At 38.7% G+C, this 22,869-nt stretch overlaps 1 protein-coding gene across 2 annotated transcripts in view; it reads right to left on the bottom strand.

The window, feature by feature from the left end:
• Positions 1 to 22,869, bottom strand: part of TRIM23 (tripartite motif containing 23) — a 41,764-nt gene that overhangs the window by 10,114 nt on the left and 8,781 nt on the right. For both annotated transcript variants that reach the window (XM_060191275.1, XM_007523484.2), the window contains 7 exons: positions 22,645 to 22,807; positions 16,278 to 16,399; positions 12,594 to 12,872; positions 11,714 to 11,896; positions 8,154 to 8,369; positions 3,113 to 3,247; positions 123 to 252 (listed from right to left, as the gene is read on the bottom strand). In XM_060191275.1, coding sequence (XP_060047258.1) covers positions 123 to 252; positions 3,113 to 3,247; positions 8,154 to 8,369; positions 11,714 to 11,896; positions 12,594 to 12,872; positions 16,278 to 16,399; positions 22,645 to 22,807 — 1,228 coding nt within the window. The remainder of the gene's footprint in view (positions 1 to 122; positions 253 to 3,112; positions 3,248 to 8,153; positions 8,370 to 11,713; positions 11,897 to 12,593; positions 12,873 to 16,277; positions 16,400 to 22,644; positions 22,808 to 22,869) is intronic.

Below are 22,869 nucleotides of genomic sequence, written 5' to 3'. Positions count from 1 at the left end.
GCATGTGCTACAGTGATGCTTGATTCTCTCTCATCTTTTATAAGTAAATAAATAAATCTTTTTTAAAAATAAAATATATAAATGAAATGCCCACATAGGTAAAATATAATATTCATACTTACCAATTGTTGGAATGGGTTGCATAAATTCATCTTGTTTTAACTTAAACAAAATAGTAGTTTTTCCAGCACCATCTAATCCTAAAGTAACAACTCGAATTTCCATTTTTGGTCCAATGTGTACTCTATTATCCTATAATTTAAATAATTAAGTCTTTTTATTTTAGCAAAAAATTACAAAGTATCAGCATTATACTTCTATTTATTCATTTCTATTAGTGAATTGGCATTGTCTTAACAGAATTATTAGGCTTCAAGAATTTTTAAAATACTTTTATTTATTTCTTATTTTAGACAGAGGCAAAGAAGTTGACAGGGAAGGGAGAGTTAGTAAGGGAGATCTCTAGACACCTGCAGACCTGCTCACTGATTGTGAAGTCTGCCCCCTGCAGGTGGGGAGCAGGGGCTTGAACCAGGGTCTTTGCACACCGTAATGTGTGTGCTCAACAGGTGCACTGCCACCTGGCCTGAGTAATATTTTTATACTCAAATTTGGTGCATGGAAGTCACCATATTCCTACCAAAGTTATGTGTTCCCCTCAGCTAGCCTTTGTTATTAAAAAAAAAATGTGACGATAACAGTAACTATCCATTGTCTTCTTGAACCCTAAGACAACAGGAACCTCACATTTCCACTATAGAGCCTATATTTCCCCCAGTCCTGGAACCTTAGGGTGGGGTCCACTTTTCTGCATGCTGTTCTCAATTCAAATCAAATAATATTGCATCCGCGGATCGCAACCCAATCAACGCAACGAGTGCCACCCCAGCATGCTTCACTTCAGACTGTGTCCAGAGACTTCAGGTGTGGAATGACAACCCTTCAGCTTCATCACTCGGGTGAGACCTTTCCTTTCATAGTATTCTCTAATTCCATTCCAGATGTTCCACTCCCCAATAAAGTCCCCAAACCTAGATATAGTCCAGGTCCCCTGAAATAAAGCATAGGTTCAACCGTGCCCATAAACTAGGGGAAAAATATATACCTGAAAGCAGAAGTACACAAGAGCATGCAGGGAATACCCCCCCAACACCTCATCTGCACTATTCCAGTCTTTAGGTCCATGATTGTTCAACAATTTGTTTGGCTTTGTATGTTAACTCTCTTTTCAGCCACCAGGTTCCGGATGCCAGCAAGATGCTGGCCAGACTTCCCTGGACAGACGACCCCATCAATGTGTACTGGAGCTCCACTTCCTCAGAGCCCCATCCTACTAGGGAAAGAGAGAGGCAGACTGGGAGTATGGATCGACCAGTCAACGCTCATGTTCAGCAGGGAAGCAATTACAGAAGCCAGACCTCCCATCCTCTGCAACCCACAACGACCCTGCATCCATACTCCCAGAGAGATAGAGAATGGGAAGGCTATCAGGGGAGGGGATGGGATATGGAGATCGGGTTATGGGAAGTGTGCGGAATTGTACCCCTCTTATTCTATGGTTTTGTTAATGTCTCCTTTCTTAAATTAAAAAAAAAAAAGATAGTCAATTTAAAAAAAACCCCGTTATTAATAATTTCAACAGCTTCTCATTTCTCAATAGATTCAAATTTGAGTTGTATTTCCTTTCGCAGCTTGAATATGATCTTCGCTACTTAATTTCCAGCTTTAATGTCTTTAAATAAGATGCTGTGCTAGATATCTATGCATATATATATTTGCAGGTATGGGTATCTCCATTTTCAATATCTTTATATAGGCATAGAGAAATGAATGGAAGTAAATAATGGTGTATATAAACATAGGTGTATATAAAAATATTGGAAATTAAGTGGTTGGTCAGCCAAGATGGTAGCAGACTAGCAGGTCCTGTTTCCTTTAACTGCCACCACAACAGAAACTACAACATACATGGAAAAATCAGCACAGGAATGAGTTTAAGTTCAGATAAACTAACAATAAAAAAAAAAAAAAAAGAAAGAAAAAAAAGTCATTAGCCCAGGAGGTGGCACTGTGTCTAGAACTTTGGACTTAAAAGTCTGAGGTCCAAGTTTGTCTCCCAGCATCACATGTGCCAGAATAATGCTATATGTGTTCTCTCAGGAATAATCAATTGATTGTCGTCTACTGTGCCACTTCAGGGACTTTCATAAAGTGTACCTGACACCAAACAGGACTTCTATAAAGAAGCTACAGTGCTGTGATTTCTCTCCCTCTTTTGTCAGTCTCTGTCTATATGTTTCTTATCTGAACAAAAAAGCAGCCCAGGAACAGTGCAACTGTACACACCTAATTTCTATAAAGTAAGAAAAATATTTTTTCGCTATTTATCTACAAAATAATTAGGAGGGAAAAAAAGTTTTCAGTGAACTTTTTTTTCATCTGGTAAAGTATTTGCAATTCCATGCAGGTGACCTAGGCTTGAGCTCCCAGAACACTACATAAAGGACTATGGCACTAAGGAAAGACTCAGTATTATGGACTCAGTCTCTCTCTCTCTCAAAAAAAAAAATTGACCCAGAGCAATAAAGTACTGCCAAGGAAGAATGACAAAAAAAGATAAGGAAAGAAAGAGCAAAGGAAGGGTGGAGGAAAGGTCAGAGAGAGGAGAGAGGGAGGAAGGGAAGAAAGTGAATAGAATCTAGGAATTTATCAGACATTACCAAACAGCTCAGTGGAGAAAAGACACAGAAAGGATTGAATCCTAACTTGAAGAAATAATGAATAAAAACTTTCAAAGTCTGAGGAAAGAAAAAGGATATAAAAATTCAGAAGCTTAATGGAATCTGAAGGGTAAAGAGTAGAAGAAAGACCAAAATCAGACTTAACTGAGTAAAACTTGCTTAGACTTGACTCTGGATCATGTAGTCATCTGCATTTGTTTCACGCAGTTAATATACCACTTTTACTTCCCACTGAGAAAAAGCTTCTTTAAAAAAAATTATTGTAAAAAATTATGAATGTCTTTGTTATCTCTTCAAAATAATTATCACGGAATATAAAACAATCATCATTTATCAGAAGACCAACCTAAAAATCAACTATGATACATTACCTTTGTAAAAGTGACAGGGATGCTGGCATCTAACTGAATATGATCTGCAACCTCTGTAAACTGCTGCTGTTGTTTTTGCAGTGTTTCCAATAATCTTGTGATTTCTTGTTTTGCCAAGACAACCCTACAATCATCCTAGGAAAAAAGAAGACAATTTTGTAAGCTCATCAGGCGGGGGATGTGGATCAACTTGTCAATGCCCATGTCCAGTACAGAAGCCCAGAAAGAACTTTGATCCATCCTCCCAGTAGGGGAAGAAATGATAGCGGGAGATGAACTCCAACTCCATCAGGACTGGGAGAGAGAGGAAGAAAATGGGAGGGGCATTTGGATGTAATGATAGGTGTATGTGTGACTTGGAAAGGAAAAGAAGATGGGACCTATTAAAAAAAAAACTATATACAAATATAGGCAGATATTTGTAGAAATAATAGTAAATCCATATCTGTAACCCTGGGAGAATTCTGTAGCTTACAAAGGAGGGAATGAGGATACAGAACTCTGGTGGTGGGAACGGTGCAGAGTTATAGCCCTATTATTTTGTAATTTAGTAAATCAATATTAAATCACTAATAAAAAGTCTTGTAAACTTGTTAAGGGAATAAAGAAAAAGTTAACTAAAATTAAAGTTCATTGAACATGAGAATATTCAAACTTAAATAGAAATTTAGCTAGGATTCTAAATGGGCTCTAACACACACACAAAAACAAATTAAAAAACTATCTAAAAAACAATACTAGACTATCAATGCCATCAGTGAGAATTAACTCAAAGTGAACTTAAGCTATAAAGTACAAAGAAGAAAACAGCTGATAAATGCCAGGAGCTTCATATCAGAGTTGAACTTGGAGATTTAGCCCATTGATAAAGGAAGCTAAAGCAAGGATACATGGGTGTCAGAGCTCAAGCAGAGTGAATTCACTCTTCCTCAAACTTTTTATTCTGCTTAAGTACTCAATGGATTTGGATTAGTCACATCCACTTTAAGACTTCCTGTTTTACTCTGTTGAACAATGTAAATCCCTGTAGGTACTGGGTATTTGTGTTTGCTTTTGTAAAGAATATAGGAGATGTGAGAGCAGAGACTGGAGATGAAATGATCCCCAATGACAGTGGGCTGTTTTGAGCTCCTGATTCTCCAACTTTGAGATCTGGCTTAAGACTAGTGTCATTTTACTACACTCACTTATACCTGCCTTCAAACTTAGACTGAATTAACACAAAATTTCCTGGCTCTTCAGTCTTCAGGAGATCAGACATCCATTATTGTGGTATATAACTGCTGTTACAGTTATCTCATTTATATGCGCCTGTATGTACACATAGTATATAGCAACTAGGAAGTATTCCTGGATGAGCACAAATGCTTCTCCTGATGTATACATTCACATGTAGGAACCAGAACCTCTAGATCCAGAAAGCCTAGAGTCTTAAGGAAGAAATGCACAAATATTAGCATGTATAGCAAATGAAAAGACTTTTTGGGGCCAGGTGGTGGCACATCTGGTTAAGCGCACACATTATAGTACACATTATAGTATACAAGGACCCGGGTTCAAGCCCCTGGTCCCCACCTGCAGAGGGAAAGCTTCATGAGCGGTAAAGCAGGGCTGCAGGTGTCTCTGTCTCTCTCCTCTCTACCTCCCTTTTCTCTCTTGATTTCTGGCTGTCTCTATCAAATAAAGATAATAAATAAAGAATATTTTTAAAAAACATTAAGACTTCTTACTTGTATCCTATAGTAACAGTCTTTAATTTTTTAGTATAGTACCTAAATAGTTATTCACTAATGTTAATGTGTATTCTTAAATGTGTGTCTCTCTTTTTTTTTTGCTTCCAGTTGCTGGGGCTCGGTGCCAGCACTACAAATACAATGCTTCTGGCTGCCATCTTTTTTTTCTTTTTGAAAATTTTACATCATTACAATTGATAGGACAGAGAAAAACTGAAAAAGGAGGGAAAAGATAGACAGAAAGACAGACACCTGCAGACCTGCTTCTGCACTTGTAAAGTGTCCTTCCATCAGGTGGTGAGCCAGGGTTTGAACCCCAATCCTTGAACTTAACCAGTTGTACCACCACCCAGCCCTTCCCAAATGTGTCTCTTTAAAATTTTTTTTTAATATTTATATATTTATTCCCTTTTGTTGTCCTTGTTGTTTTATTGTTGTAGCTATTATTGATGTTGTCACTGTTGGATAGGACAGAGAGAAATGGAGAGAGGAGGGGAAGACAGAGGGGGGGAGAGAAAGAGAGACACCTGCAGACCTGCTTCACCACCTGTGAAGCAACTTCCCTGCAGGTTGGGAGCCGGGGGCTCGAAAAATGTGTCTCTTAGTAAAGAAAGTTAAGTCATGTTTGGAAAGGTCCTCATCTGAGCTGATGTTTGTACTTTTGTGTCTACCACTCAGTTAAATTAAAAAAGCTTTTGCACATGGAAAGAAAGCACAGAAAAATAAAAAGATAATATGGGAACTGGGAGAGGATATCTGTGTATCACGTGATATCCAAAATATATAAACTCAATTAGAAACACAGAAAAAACATGGACCAAACACCTAAATGTCACACATAAAAAAGAAACTTGTGCAGACTGGAAGGCAGCACAGAGCTCAGTTCCAGTGTAAATAAGCATGGAGTACTAAGATTAATCCTCTGCATCACATATGCCATTATCACTTATTATTAGGAAAATGCAAATTAAAACCAAACTTAAATATCACTTCATCCTGTGAAAATGCCCTACATAAAAAAAAAAAATTGGGGGTCAGGCAGTAGCGCATCACGTGGCACAAAGTGCACCTACCAGAGTAAGGATCCAGGCTGGGGCCCCAGGCTCCCCACCTACAGGGAGTCATTTCACAGGCTGTGAAGCAGGTCTGCAGGTGTCTAACTTTCTCTCCCCCTCTCTGTCTTCCCCTCCTCTCTCTATTTCGCTCTGTCCTATCTGGCAACAACGACATCAGCAACAGCAATAATAACTACAACAACAATAAAAAACAACAAGGGGAACCTGCGGACGATGAGTGGGGGTGGGGGCGGGGAATCCCTCAGGTAGTTTCTCTTGACCTTGAAGCTGGAAGGTGTTCCACTGCCAGTTCCTGCAGATGCCAGAAAATGAGGCGCAGGACACTAAGTCTTTCTAGTGATGGAGGTGAAAATATACGAGACTAAAATTAGAAGTGGCAATAAGACATTTTACAAATTCATGAAGAGAATTACTGCTTGCCAGGAGCAGATTTTGAGGTATTCCTGGAGTGGAGAACCACTTTTTCTGACCTGTCCTACTTATCTTCCAGTTTGTAGCTACTGTGGAGCCCGTAGAACATTTGAGTTTCAGCTTATGCCAGCACTGGTCAGCATGTTAAGAAGCGGTAACTTAGAACTTTCAGTGGAATCTGGAACAGTTCTAATTTACACATGTGAGAACAGTTGCTGACCTCAAAACCATCAAACTCCCATTGAAGAATTTTGTATTCTCCAAGAAGACCCAGATGAATCACTATTTAGATAGTGCTTTTCCTTCTATTTATATAAATTATAACAAAATTTAATGTAAAAAAAAACAAACAAGGGCACAAAAAGAAAAATAAATATTAAAAAATATAATAAACCAGAAATAAGAAATACTATCAAGGATGTGTAGAAAAAGGATATCTGGCACTCTCCTGGCAAAAGGAAAACTGGTGTAGGCCCTAAGGAAAGCAGTATGAAGATTTCTTTAAAAAAAAAAAAAAAAAAAAGGTAAAATAGGAGCCAGGCAGTGGTGCACCAGGTACAGTGCATGTTACCATGCTCGTGGATCCAGGTTCAAGTTCCCTGGCCCCTGCTTGCAGGGAGGAGGCTTCACAAGCAGTGGGACAGTGCTGCAGGTTTTATGGAGTAAGCTACCTCTCAGTCTGCTATTTATTTATGAGGTTCCATCCACTGCCCTGTTTCTGTGGCAGGAACTTTTAAGAATATTGGTTAGGGGCTAGGGAGATAGGTTAATCTACCAAAACACAGAAATTGTATGCCTGACACCTCAGAGACCACAGGTTCAATTCGCAGAACTTCCTTATGGCAGAGGTGAGCAGTGCTCTGTTGCCTGTTTCTCACTCTTAACAAATACTTCTAGATATTTTATTATAGTAACTATATATATATATATATATATATATATATTTTAAATTTAAAAGCATACAAATACTTTCAGTCATTCAAGTATATATAGTTTAAGGCAGGATTCATTTCTGATTTTGTTGTATAGATTACTTATCATGAGCTGAACAAGTACTTAAGATTTTCCATCCAATTACAAATAATTTTATTTTCCCTCCAGGGTTATTGCTGGGGTTCAGTGCCAGAACTACAAATCCACTGCTCCTGGAGGCGATTTTTCCCATTTTGTTGTTGTGGTTATTATTGTTGTTATAGATGTTGTTGGATAAGATAGAGAAAAATCGAGAAGGGAAGACAGAGAGGAAGAGAGAAAGATAGACACCTGCAGACCTGCTTCTCTGCTTGCGAAATGAACCCCCTGCAGGTGGGGAGCTGGGAGCTTGAACCGGGATCCTTATGCCAGCCCTTGTGCTTTGTGCGCTTAACCCACTGCACTACTGTCCAGCTAACCCCCCAATACAGATAATTTAGAACTAGAAAGATAAACTAGAAGAAATTGGTATTTTTTCTTTTTAAAGATTAACATGATAAAGAGAGAGAGAGATCTAGAGCATCATTCTGGCATATTTAATGCCAGGAATCAAATTCTGTATCTCAGGTCTTTAAGTCCAAACCTCTAGTCACTGCACCACCTGACAGGTCACCAAATAGGTATCTTATACCATTTATAATATTCTAGGAGAGAAGGCACATGAAGGAGAATATACTGATATGGTTGATGGAGCAATTCAACATTAGGAGTGATGTCCTAAGTACACCATTAATGTATTACAGTAGATAGATTTACTAGATTAATAAGATAGAAAAGTTTGTATGCCTGATAATTATCTGCTTAACATTACAAATCTTCCTTCTTAGACCTTAACCATACTTAAACTACCTGTTGTAAAGTCTTTTCACAATGGAGACAGGCTGTTGAGACCTGGGACAATAAAATAGTCATGTCTTCCTGTTGTTGCCTGAGCCAAATCAGTTTTTCTCGAACATGAGCATCAACAACACTTAGAGCCATTTCTTCTTGACGACATAAAGTTTCATGTAGATCAGAAAAGTAAGCTCGGACACAAGACCGTGCATTCTCTGCAGTACCTGGTACCTAAAGAAATAAAAGTTTTAAAGAACTGTGAGTTTAAAAATTATTTTATATCTAAAAAAAAAAACTGAAATGCCATCAATATTCATATACATCCCAAAATTTGTATTGCCCCACCATATCTTTCCTTAAGTGTTTTATTAAATTTATTATTTACTGGCTATAGAGAGATTTTGAAAGGGAAAGAGGAGATAAAGGAATGGAGAGAAACCTGGTCCTGGAACCTCGAGGACTATGCCCATATTTCTTGATGTTTCTTCTCTCTGATTCCTTGCTATCATACTGCCTCTGTTGACCTCCACTAAAAATCGCTACCAGAGCTGCCATGCCACATTAAGCTTCTATTGACTTGGTGCTGCAGACTGTCACCAGAGACACCAAGCCTGAGAGGTCAACTACCTAACTCCTCCTCTATCTGATGAAATCTTTTCTAACACATGGGACTACCAAGTTCCATTTCAGATGGCACATTATCTAGCCAAGTTACAGATACTAGATACAGGCTATATCTACAACAGATACATACATGTATCTATATGCAAGAGGCAATTATATAACTCAAAGTAAAAGTGCTTAATAGCCATCTATGATTAGACTTAGACCTAATAAGCCTGGGATCCTAGCAGAAGGGCCCAAAGAAAGCATCATAAATTCTCTAATTGATCAGACTTAGACCAAATTAGCTTGGCAATCTAGCAGCAAAGCAGACAGACCCCCAACATACAACTAGGCCCTTCAGGGTGGTTCAAGTAAAAAAAAAAAAAAAGCTAGCCTCAACACTTTTCTCTTTGCTTTCTTTTTCTTTTTCTTTTTTTTTTGCCTCCAGGGTTATTGCTGGGGCTCAGTGCCTGCACCATGAATCCACTGCTCCTGGAGGTCATTTTTCCCCTTTTGTTGCCCTTGTTGTTGTAGCCTTATTGTGGTCATTACTGTTGTTGTCATTCATTGTTGGATAGGACAGAGAGAAATGGAGAGAGGAGGGGAAAACAGAGATGGGGAGAGAAAGATAGACATCTGGAGACCTGCTTCACTGCTTGTGAAGCGACTCCCCTGCAGGTGGGGAGCCAGGGGCTCGAACCAGGATCCTTAATCCTTGGGCTTTTCGCCATGTGTGCTTAACCCGCTGTGTTACTGCCTGACTCCGACTCCCTCTCTTTGCTTTCTTTTCTTCCTTCCTTCCTTTCTTTATACACTGAGGTCTTGCATAGGCACAATTTCACTACTTCCAGATAGTTTCTTTCCAATTTTTTTTTTTTTAATTTCAGCTAGAGAGAGGGAGATGATACCACATCACTTGAGTTTCCCCTGATACTGGTGAACTCCTATATGGTGTGGGGATTCAAACCCAAGATGCACATGTGGCAAAGCATTCACCCTACTAGGTCAAAGCAGAAAAGACCAGTTCTCAAAAGCAATAATTTCAACGTCCAAAACAGAACTTTCCCCATAGCTCTATCATCCCTTCCCAACACTTTTTCTACTTCTGTATTAGTGGATCACATCGCCATCTACCCAGCCAGGCAAGGTAAAAACTCAGGCATTATGTGTGATTTCCCCCAGTTACATATCCAATCAATATTATCCAACAATCAGTATCCAATTCTATTTCTTTAATATTTCCAATCCATCTACTTCTCTTCATTCTTACTACTCCCAGTACTGTAGGTAATCAACATTTCTCAACTGGGTGATTTTTGCAAGCTTCTAATAGGTTTCAATATTTCACTGTTTTCAATATTGATGTTCTTCGCATTCTTTATTTATTTTCCCTTTTGTTGCCCTTGTTGTTTTTATTATTGTAGTCATTGTTGGATAGGACAGAGAGAAATGGAGAAAGGAGGGGAGGACACAGAAGGGGAGAGAAAAATAGACACCTGCAGACTCCCCTGCAGGTGGAGAGCCGGGGGTTCGAACTGGGATCCTTACTCCGGTCACTGAGCTTCACGCTATGTGCACTTAACCCACTGTGCTACTGCCCGATTCCCCAGAGCAACCTTTCATAACACAGCTCTGATTATATTATGGGTATATCAATTCTTTCTAGCTCACCACTATCCGTTAGATAAACTGAAAAAGTGATTAAAAAAATCCCATGTTACATGCCATACCCCGTGCTCATAGTTCAAATCATAATTAACTTATCTAAGTTGTTAAATATGTACAATTTTCTTGCAAGTATCTTAACATGTTTCCCTCTCTGGGACAACTCATTTTCCAACTCACTCTTTTCCCTGACTAAATTCTTTCAAATTTCATTTTTGGTATTTCTTCCCCTAGGAAGCCTTACCTCAATCATCTATTAGTTTTTATTTATTTTTTAAAAACTTTTCTTATATATTTATTTATTTTCCCTTTTGTTGCCATTGTTGTTTTTTATTGTTGTAGTTATTATTATTGTTGCTACTGATGTCATTGTTGTTGGATAGGACAGAGAGAAATGGAGAGAGGAGGGTAAGACAGAGAGGGGGAGAGAAAGACAGACACCTGCAGACCTGCTTCACCGCCTGTGAAGCGACTCCCCTGCAGGTGGGGAGCCGGGGGCTCGAACCAGAATCCTTCGTCCTTGCACTTTGCACCACGTGCACTTAACCTGCTGCGCTACCGCCCGACCCCCTCAATCATCTATTATTACTGTCCATCTTATACACTGCCAGATTTCCTGATACTTGAGCTAGCAAATAAAACATTTATCTTGGGGCCAGGTGGTGGCACACCTGGTTGAGCGCACCACGCAATGCAGTGAGCAAAGACCCAGGTTCAAGTCCCTGGTTCCCACCTGCACGGGGAAAGCTTTGCAAGTGGTGAAGTAGTGTTGCAGGTGTCTCTCTGTCTCTCTCTCTATCACCCAGTTCTCTCTTGATTTCTGGCTGTTTCTATCAAACAAAATAAAGATAAAAAAAATCAAAAAAAAATTTATCTTACTCGAAACTGTGTTATGATAAGACTACAAATTTCCTGAAGACAGAGGGGATTTTTAGCCTTTTTTTTTTTTTTTTTTACAGAGCCTGGACATCACACATGTGATTTCACTGATTCTGGGTCACATTTCCATTCAGAGAAAGAGACAGAAAGAGAGCAACAGAGAGACAAGGAGAGACACACAGCAGTGGAACTTCTCCTGGTGCTGTACTACCTCCCAGGGGGTTGAAGCCTGGCTTGTGTATGGCAAGGTATGTACTTACCTGATGAGCTATCTCTCTGACACAGACAGAAGCTTTTCAAAACTTATTCCCAGACATTAAGGCAATGCTGACACATTTTATTTGCTCAATAAACATTAGCAAATAAAAAGGGTAAGAAGAAAAGGGGGTAGAAAGGCTAAGAAGAAGGAAAAAAAGAAGCCATACATGTTCTGTGTGGGCCATTCCAAGTCCATCTTCCACTATTTGTTCTCCTCCCTCAATGTGCTGAACGATTCCAACTAATTTTCTGGAATAATCTGAGATTTCCTCAGTGAAGGTTCGTATGCAGTGAGCCATATCTAAAATTGATCCTCGGATCTGGTTAGCTTCTGGTTCCAATACTGAATGCTATAAAATGCAAGATAATTACAGAAAAGAGCTCCTAGGTTAATTAATGATATAAATAACTACTTAAATCCCTCTAATTAATAATTTTAAAAAGCATAACTACAACTGGCTTTTTATAACACATTTGCAAAAACAGTGTAACAATATTAATTTGTCTTCACCACTTTGAAAGTCATCCTATAAAAAAACACTTCAAAATTTGAAAGCTCACTTCATTGAACAAGAATTAAAGAAATTACCTCTTAAACTGCATCATAGGCAGGAACTCATCAATAAATAAATATTGTCAAACATGAAAGCATACAAAGAATTTGTTTCATTTCTTTTTTAAAATTTTAAATTTTTTTTTTTTTTTTGGATAGGACAGAGAGAAATGGAGAGAGGAGGGGAAGACAGAGAGGGGGAGAGAAAGACAGACACCTACAGACCTGCTTCACCGCCTGTGAACGGACTCCCCTGCAGGTGGGGAGCCGGGGGCTTGAACCGGGATCCTTACGCCGGTCCTTGGGCTTGGCACCACCTGCACTTAACCTGCTGCGCTACCGTCCGACTCCCCGTTTCATTTCTTTTCATGCTACAAAGTTCCATTCATCCATCACTTAACTCGGCTTCAACCTTTACTTTTAGCGAAAGAACTAAAATCAACAAGTTATGGATTGACAGTCTAGGCAGTCATCTAATTTAAGTAGGTTCCTACCTTGTGACCCTGGTGTTTTCCATATTCTTTGCAGACACAGCACATAAGTGGGCTAGTCTGACAGCCTTCTTCCAAGCAAACAAACTCAATAGCATGCACCTGATGCTGAGAGCACATGGTCTTCTCGTGAGGTTTATCAGCCAGAGGCACTCTCCTGTGCTTTGCTAATGTCTTGGTAGAATGAGTAATTTGGGAACACTCTGAGCACAAGTGAGTTGCACACACAGTGCAATATACAGATGCAACATGAGCTTCGTCTTCATCACAACGAATGATACTCTATAAACAAAAAATACTGTCATAAAACTATACTGGTATGACAAGTTCTGAAATACAGAAGTCAATAATCTTTTTTTTTTGTAACTGACTAGGCTTTATGAAAATATCTTTGTCAATAAAATTATTCACTACTCATTTGAGAAAGTATGTATTTCTGTATGAGATGCAACTTCCAAAACTGACTACCATTATGTAGTATAAATTTGAGGATACAAAAGAAATTATTCTCATAAACTCAGTCCGTTACAAATATATCTTCCAAGAAATTCTCCACTGCTTTACACATAAGATTCTGTGCAACACACATTTTAACAGAAGCTAAAATCCATCCCCCATTTTTTCCCAAGAGTAGTGCTCAACTTGGTTTAAGGTGGTATGATGAACTAAACCTGGGAACTTGGATACTCTGGCATTACAGTCCTTTTGCGATGACATCAATAACAACAACAATAATAACTACAACAATAAAACAATAAGGGCAACAAAACGGGAACAAATAAATATTTAAAAAAATAAGAGGCAGAGAGGGAGAGAGACAGACAGAGAAAGCAAAGCAGCATAGCACTGTTCCACAATTCCTGAAGATTCCTTTGTGAAAGTGCTCCCATGTGGTGGCTGAAGGTTCAAGCTTGGGTCCTTGCACATGGTAAAATGTACACTCTACCAGGTGACCTATCCACCCAGCTTTGAAAATTACAAAAATTAGAAGAGAGAGAAACAATGCCATAAGGTAGTGCTAGTTATTGAACAAGGTACCTCTTGGTGCTCCAACAGACTAAAAGAACTGCTTAACCCCTTAGAAAAAGCACAGATGTCCAGACTCCTAATTTAAGAAATATTTATTTCATCAAGTCACATGTGACACTTGGGCTTAGGTATTTTTGTCTAAAAGTTCAGAAAAATTATGTCTGAAATAAGAAATATGTACATATAAAATAAAAGTGTGCATGACTTTTGGACCTGGCAAACAAAAATTATAAAGTCCACATTAAAAACATTTTTTTGCAGGAGTCGGGCCGTAGCACAGCGGATTAAGCACACGTGGGGCCAAGTACAAGGACTGGCACGGAAGGATCCCGGTTCGAGCCCCCAGCTCCTTATCTGCAGGGGGGGGTCACTTCGCAAGTGGTGAAGCAGGTCTGCAGGTGTCTGTCTTTCTCTCCCCTCTCTGTCTTCCCCTCCTTTCTCCATTTCTCTCTGTCCTATATAAAAAGATTTTTAAAAAACCATATTTTGCTATTTTTTTATTGAAAACTGCTAATTTTTAGAAAATAAAGTATGTTCCATTAACCTTGTAAACATTACTGCTATTTTTCATTAACTATGTAAACACAGTTAAAGCTGGAAACTTGCATGTCACACAGTCAGTAAAGCTTTGAAAACTTTTGTTAAAGATTCAAAGGATACAACTGTGAAAGGAGTGACCTGGCAAAAACATCTCCAAAAACTAATAGTAGAAAATACATTGGTGATGTCATTCAATATCATATTGGATGAAAAAAAAAAAAGGCTCAGGGAAGTCTTAGCAAATAGAAGACATGTCTTATATGAGAGAAGACCAGATTTTATTCCCTAACACCATATAAAAAGGAGCAGTACCTGTCTTTCTCTAAAAAAAGAAAAAAAAGATTTTTTTCCAAAAAAGCAAGCCATAAAAATTAATTAATGTCTGAAATAAGAAATATGACATATAGCATAAAGGTGTGCATGTCTTTTGTTTGCCAAGTCTGGCAAACAAAAATGATAAAAGTACACATTAAAAACATCTTTTGCTATTTTTTTAAATCTTGTTTTTATGAGAGAGATAACAGCAGCACTCAGCCTTGGCATATGTCTGGCAACTGCTGGTGCCAGAGTCAAATGCAGGCATTCAAACATGCCAAGTCCAGTGCTCCACTGTGCTGAGTTCTCTACTTGCTCACATCTTTTGAAATAATGAAAAATGAATCATCTGAGAGAACTGCACAGATTTTTAGAAAGCAGTGTGCCAAACTGAAACTCATTTCACTTGAGTCACTTTATAAAAATCATCATGTAAGAAAAGGGAATTGGAAATTAATCTGGGATCTTTTTTTTTTTTTTTTGCTTGATACTGAACATGCTGTTTTAAAATTATCAAAATGGTTGTTATTTACAATTATCTTTATGTCTGGAACAGTTTAAGAAACACACTTCTGCACTACATAATCCATGCAGACAAAAATCTTAAAAATATAAGCTGTGTTAGTGGACTTCTTTATAGTACTTACGGGAAATCTGTATTTCTAAGGATACTACACATAAATTAACCTTTACATGAAAGTATTGCATTTCACCAGAAACTGCTACTTAAAAAAAAAAATTTTTTTTAATATTTATTTATGGGGCCGGTGGTGGTGCACCTGGTTGAGCGCACATGCTACAATGTGCAAGAACCTAGGTTCGAGCCCCTGGTCCCCACCTGCTGGGGGAAGCCTTACAAGTGGTGAAGCAGTGCTGCAGGTGTCTCTCTGTCTCTTTCCCTCTTAATCTCCCCTTCCCTCTCAATTTCTGGCTATATCTATCTAATAAATAAAGATAATAAAAAATTATTTAAAAAAATTTATTTATTCCCTTTTGTTGCCCTTGTTGTTTTACTGTTGATTGATGTCGTCATTGTTAGATAGGACAGAGAGAAATGGGGAGAGGAGGGGAAGATAGAGAAGGGAGAGAAAGATAGACACCTGCAGACCTGCTTCACCGCTTGTAAAGTGACTCCCCTACAGGTAGAGAGCTGGGGGCTGGAACCGGGATCCTTAAGGGGGTCCTTGAGCTTTGTGCCACGTGTGCTTAATCTGCTGCACTACTGCCCGACTCCCTCTCCCTCTCTGTCTCTCTCAGAATGAAAGAAGAAAAGTCTGGGAATGGTTGAACTTCAGCTTTATAAAAATTAATATTAGGAGGCAGGCTTAAGCGCAGGTGGCTGCAAAGCGCAAGGACCGGCATAAGGATCCCGGTTTGAGCCCCCGACCCCCGGTGGTGAAGCAGGTCTGCAGGTGTCTATCTTTCTCTCCCCCTCTCTGTCTTCCCCTCCCCTCTCCATTTCTCTCTGTCCTGTCCAACAACAAACGGCATCAACGATTGTAATAACAACCACAATGAGGCTACAACAACAAGGGCAACAAAGAGGGGAAAATGGCCTCCAGGAGCGGTGGATTCATGGTACAGGCACCGAGCCCAGCAATAACCCTGGAGGAAAAAAAAAAGAAAGAAAAAAAGAGAGGGAGAGACATCAAAGCATCAGAACTTCCACTCGTGCCACTGTGGCAGTCCTATGTAAGACTGAGGCTTGTGGCAAGGAACGTGACCACCTCTCTGAGTTGAAAATTTTAACTGAAAAAAAAAAGTGTCATGCATATATATGTATATATATAAAACCTGTAATACCTCTCCAGATATACCAATGGCTTCTTCTGCAGCTCCATACTGACTAATATGTCCATTTTGTAGTCGTTCTAAAAGCTCCAATAAAGCAAAATTTTTTTTCAATCCCCAGACACCTGAATCTCCTAGAATATAACAATGAAACTTAGTCAACAAAAATGAATAATCATTTTACTTCAGACAGCAATAGTAATTTGAAGTCATAATTTGGTCACCAATGTCTAAATTTTAGTAATTCAAACAACCCCATTTCCTTTTTATACTGAAATAATCATTTAGCAATTTATTTGTACCTAAGGTACAAATACACTTTAAAACTCCTAGATTTTTCTATTGCTTTTCCTAATAAGCACTATTTTTCACTCTTACTATATATTAAGATGAGAGTTTTGAAATATTTTATAGCAACTTATAGTTAAAAATACATTTTAGACTGCAAATCAGGAATATATATATCCAAAGCAACAGGTCAACACACCAATTTTCACCCTTAATGTGTTGCAAACACAGTCTGATTGTTTTCTATTTCTTTATTTTAAAATTTTGTTTTCTATTTCTTTATTTTAAAAGATAGCATATTAGTATTAGTTATGCAAAAAGATTTTCACACCTGAGGCTCCAAAAAAAAAGTTATTCATTAGGTCAGGAAAATAGCGCAAATGGTAGAGAGCAGGGCTTGCATGTCTTTTTTTTTTTTAAAGATTTTATTTATTTATTTATGAGAAAGGTAGGGGAGAGAGAGAAAGAACCAGACATCACTCTGGTACATGTGCTGCCAGGGACCGAACTCAGGACCTCATGCTTGAGAGTCTAGTGCCTTAGCCACTGCGCCACCTCCTGGACCACGGGGCTTGCATGTCTTAAACTCCCAATTAAGTTCTCAACTCCACAGAAATTGAGAGGGGAGGAAGAACAAAGGGAGGAAGAAAAAAGACACCTGTAGACCTGCTTCACTACTTGTGAAGCGTCCCTGCTGCAGTGGGGAGTAGGAATTTGGACCCAGGTCATTTAGCAGGGTGCACCACCATCCGGCCCCCTCAACTTGTATATCTCATATAAAATAGATTGTTTAACAATTTGATTTCATAACCACAAATAAACTGTGACTCATTTAAGGACTATTACTCAAGATATACACCTGATGTGAAAATATCCATTTCTAATTGCACCAAAGTAAAAGACTCTGGGGTGGGTGTGGGGGAGAGTTCAGGTCCTGGAACAGGATGGCAGAAAACCTAGTAGGGGTTGTATTATTGTGTGGAAAACTGAGAAAGGTTATGCATGTACAAACTATTGTATTTACTGTTGACTATAAAACATTAATCCCCCAATAAAGAAAATTAAAAAAAATTCAACTTTAAGTTGGAAATAAAAGTTACAAAATTTTTCCAAAAAGAGAAAGAGGGAAAAAAAGAGTGTGCTTTTGTGTTTGTATATGAATTTTTCTATAATTACACATTAGTTACATCTCAGATAAACTGTCATTTAAGACTTTTGTTTCTTGATGATTTCATCCTGGAAAATCTGTCCATTGCTGTAAGTGAGGTATAAAAAAGTTCCCTTCTATTACTCATACATATCCTGTGGGAAACTGGAAATATTCCCTTACGACAACAATCCTGTAGATTAATATTTCCTCAGTAATTAAATCATGCTGGATTTGGGAGAGTTTTTTTTCCCCCCAACACTTTTCTAACCTATAAACTCAGAGCAATCAATATAAACACTTTCTCACACACATATACAGAACCTCAGACCAAGCCAGACAAGAAATCTTTTTAAAATTAAGCACAGTTGAATAAGCACCTATACTTATTTTACCTGGAATTTACCATAAGGGCATATAAACATGTGTATACGCAAACATACCTGCTCATACCACCTTTTTTTTTTCCTTCTCTCCATAGTACTGCTCACTTCTGGCTTATGGTGGTACTGGAGATTGAACTTGGGAGCTCAGAGCCTTAGGCATGAAAAGTCATTTGTACTACCATTATGCTGTCTCCTCACTCCTCATACAAACTTTTACCAAGACTATAAATGAAGATTCCTCAGTAGTTAGGAGGAATATTGTGTTACAGTGACCTTTGAAAACCATCTGGCACATAGCCAACAATGAATACATACCCACTTGATGAGTGAGCGGACATAAATAAAAAACAAATAAGGAAGGAGGGGTAGTAGGCAGTGGCACATCTGGCTGAGTGCATAGGATCCAGGTTCAAGCCCTTGGTTCCCACCTACATGGGGGAAGCTTCACAAGCAGCGGAACAGTGCTGCAGGTTCCCCCCTCCAGCTTCTCTTTGTCTCTATTCAAACTAAATAAATAAAACATACATATTTAAAAAATGTATTGGGAAGGTGGCTGTATTGGGAAGGTGGCTCAGTAACATCGTACATGCACAAGGACTTTGCTCATTTCCCAGCACTGCATTAAAAAAAAACCCAACAATTTTCTAGACAGTTTTCCAAATACTGTCATTATATAAAGAACACATACACATAAACTCCTAGCATTATGTAGGCAACAACAATCCACTACTTTGGTAAATGTCCTAGTAACTAAAGTCAGTAGTTTAAATAACAAAATTTACTTTTTGTTTATGCAATATCTCAGGGCTTGTGGACAAGAACAGTTCTGTTCTCCACTAAGATAAAAAGGCACCAGTCACTCAGCCTCCAACTACCTGGATAACCTCATTGTTGTAGGGAGGATTTATCTGAAATCACCATTTTTTAAAATTTATTTATTTAAGAAAGGAGACATTAACAAAATCATAGGATGGGGGGGTACAACTCCACACAATGCCCACCACCCAATCTCCATATCCCATCCCCTCCCCAATAGCTTTCCCATTCTCTATCCCTCTGGGAGCATGGATCCAGGGTCTTCACCATTTTTGTCCTCAACAACTCCCACCTGAAAGTAAACACATCAACTCAAAGCTTCCTAGTTAAAAAGAAATTAGACAGTCATAACTATAACAGTGACCATTACCACTGTAACTGAAGAGAATAATCAGAAATATCACTAATAGTATTGGAAACTAACACAGGTAACAACGAGCCTTTCAGGATCACAAAAGAATTTTGATTGATTTTCTATTTTAGTTGTAGTAGTCTTCTTAAAAGAAATTACAAATGACTTTTTTCCTTTATATTTTCAGATTTTAAAATTTATATGTTGGGAGTCGGGCTGTAGCGCAGCGGGTTAAGCGCAGGTGGCGCAAAGCACAAGGACCGGCATAAGGATCCCGGTTCGAACCGCGGCTCCCCACCTGCAGGGGAGTCGCTTCACAGGCGGTGAAGCAGGTCTGCAGGTGTCTGTCTTTCTCTCCTCCTCTCTGTCTTCCCCTCCTCTCTCCATTTCTCTCTGTCCTATCCAACAACGACAACAACAATAATAACTACAACAATAAAACAACAAGGGCAACAAAAGGGAATAAATAAATAAAATAAATATTTTCTTAAAAAATTATATGTTATGGGAGTTGGGTGGTAGCGCAGCGGGTTAAGTGCACATGACGCAAAGCGCAAAGACCCGCTTAAGGATCCCGGTTCAAGGCCCCAGCTCCCCACCTACAGGGGAGTCACTTCACAGGCTGTGAAGCAGGTCTGCAGGTGTCTATCTTTCTCTCCCCATCTCTCCATTTCTCTGTCCTATTTAACAATGACAACATCAATAACAACAACAAGGGCAACAAAAGGGAAAATAAATATAAAAAAAATTTATGTTAAGTATACATATAAATTATTTTCATAATACAACTGAAAGGTTTTGTTAAAAGAATGTAAACTATACAAGGGTCACTAACATATTTCTAAGGATTAAATTGCAGTGAAACCTACAGATTAAAGTAGTTGTAAACAATATCCAAGGCAAAGTTACCAGTTGCAGCTGTCTGTCTTTTTCTTTTCTTTGTATTTTTGTTCTTTTTTTAAAATTTTACTTATTTCCCCTTTTGTTGCCCTTGTTTTATTGTTGTAGTTATTATTGTTGTTATTGATGTCATTGTTGTTGGATAGGACAGACAGAAATGGAGAGAGGAGGGAAGACAGAGAGGGAGAGAGAAAGACAGACACCTGCAGACCTGCTTCACCGCCTGTGAGTGACTCCCCTGCAAGTGGGGAGCCAGGGGCTTGAACCGGGATCTTTACTCCGGTCCTTGCGCTTTGTGCCACGTGCGCTTAACCCGCTGCGGTACCACCCGACTCCCTGTATTTTTATTTTTGCCTCCAGGGTTATTGCTGGAGCTTGGTGCCTGCACTACGAACCCACTGCTCCTGGTAGCCATTTTTTCCCTTTTGTTGCCCTTGTTGTTTATTTTTGTTGTTATTGCTGTCATAGTTGTTGGATAGGGCAGAGAGAAATCAAGAGAGGACGAGAAGACAGAGAGGCGGATAGAAAGACAGACACCTGCAAACTTGCTTCACTGATCCCCTGCAGGTGAGGAACCAGCCGGGGATCCCGGAGGGCTCCAACCCAGATTCTTGGGCAGGTCCTTGTGCTTTGCACCATGTGCACTTAACTCACTGCACTACCACCCGACCCCCAGCCTTTTTCTTTCTTTCCTTTCTTCCTTCCTTCCTTTCTCTGTCACTCTCTCCTTCTTTCCTTTCTCTCTTTCTTTTCTTTTTTCTTTTGCTACCAGGGTTATGGCTGTGGCTCAATGACTATGTGATCCCACAATTCCCAGAAGCTATATTTCTTTTTGCTTTTTGATAGATGGTGAGAGCCAAGAGAAACTGGGACAGGCAGATAGAAGGAGAGACGCGAAAGAGAAACACCTGTAGCATTGCCCCACTATCTTTTTCCTCCATGAAGATAGGAACCATGGTAATGCAGGGGCTCTAAAATGTGAGCCATTGCCTGGCCCCACCTGGTTTTTCTAAAGTCAATATAATATCAATCTTGCTTAACTTTAACCTAGAATATGACTAGATTTATGTCATAAATTTCTAGTTTTATTAAAACTATTAGGGTGGTAACAATCCATACTGTGGTGTTTATTTAAAGAATGTACACCGACCTTCATAAAAGTTTAAGAAAAGTGTCTGCCTATCATTATCTACACAGAAAATCCCAAAACCTCCAAAAAAGCTATTTAAAATAATAAATGAATAAACAGGTAAGGACGTCACAAAATACACAAAAATTTGTTGCATTTCTAATTAGTAACGAACTAGAGGAACCTGAAAAGAAATTGCCAACTTTAAGCTACTTATTCTAGAGAGAACTCCATGATCAAAAAGTTATTTTTGATATTGGAAGAATTTATAGAATGTTTGTAAAATAAGTGCTCAAATGTTAATAAATTGTATTACTTCCAAATCTGGCACCCCAAGTAAAAATTTCACTTTAAAATACATAGTATTTAAAATGTAAGTTTTTAAAGTATGAAGGAAACTGGGAAAAGTCCACACAACCTTTAAACTAATTTTAGTGGAAAATGAGTAGTTATCAATAAGAAACTATAAATATTTGTCTCTGATACCAGCAAATAAAAATATGCTGGTGACTCACACTGCTTATCTACTACTTGTATTTTCATTACTGGTCTCTTCAGTTACAGAGGAAAATTTTTTTTTGATATTTATTTATTTATTCTCTTTTGTTGCCTATGTTATTTTATTGTTGTAGCTATTATTGCTATTGTTATTGATGTCATTGTTGTTGGATAGGACAGAGAGAAATGGAGAGAGGAGGGGAAGACAGAGAGGAGGAGAGAAAGATAGACACCTGCAGACACTTGTAAAGCGACTTCCCTGCAAGTGGGGAGCAGGGTGCTCGAACCGGGATCCTTATGCCAGTCCTTGTGCTCTGTGGTACCTGCGCTTAACCCGCTGAGCTACTGCCTGACTCCCAGAAAATGATTTTATTTGACTAAAATGATTTTATTGACTTTGGGAAAATTAGTATTACCCCCCCTCTTTTTTTAACCATAGCACTGCTCAGCTCTGGCTTATGGTGGTGCACGGGATTTAATCTGGGACCTGGGAGCCGCAGGAATGAGAATCTGTTTGCATAACCATTATGCATCTCCCCCACCTCAAAATATTCCTAATTATTGAATATTAGCATTTTTTTCTCAGGTGTCTTAAAGCTCTTCATATTCTAGTACTGATTATAAACATCATAAAAAATTAAACAAATTAGTAACTCAGAGAAATGGCCTCAAGAGAAATTAAAACTTCCTTAGAGTTTTATAACTTTGCAAGGAAGAGGCTGAAAGGGGATATGCCAAGAACTGAGCCCAGGGTTTCATGCATTTAACACATACAGCCTACTACTGAGCTCCACCCCAGCCTTTACATAAACAATTTAAAATCCTAAATATATACATATTTATATATATATATATATTCCTACCTAGATCTGTTACTTGTCGATCAAAAGGGCAACGAATTGCTCTTCCATGAAGAGGTAGACGGGTGAGACAGTCATGACAGACTGTGTGACCACAAAGTAGAAGGCGAGGAACTTTGTCTCCTTGCAAAGAAAAGACATCTTCACAAACTCCACACTCCAGCACCTAGTATTTGGAAAGGGGACATGTACTCTTTAAAGATTTTAAATGCATATGTATATATTGGG

Source organism: Erinaceus europaeus, chromosome 5, assembly GCF_950295315.1.
Source record: "Erinaceus europaeus chromosome 5, mEriEur2.1, whole genome shotgun sequence".
Lineage (NCBI taxonomy): Eukaryota > Metazoa > Chordata > Mammalia > Eulipotyphla > Erinaceidae > Erinaceus > Erinaceus europaeus.
This window is presented reverse-complemented; position numbering and strand designations above follow the sequence as displayed.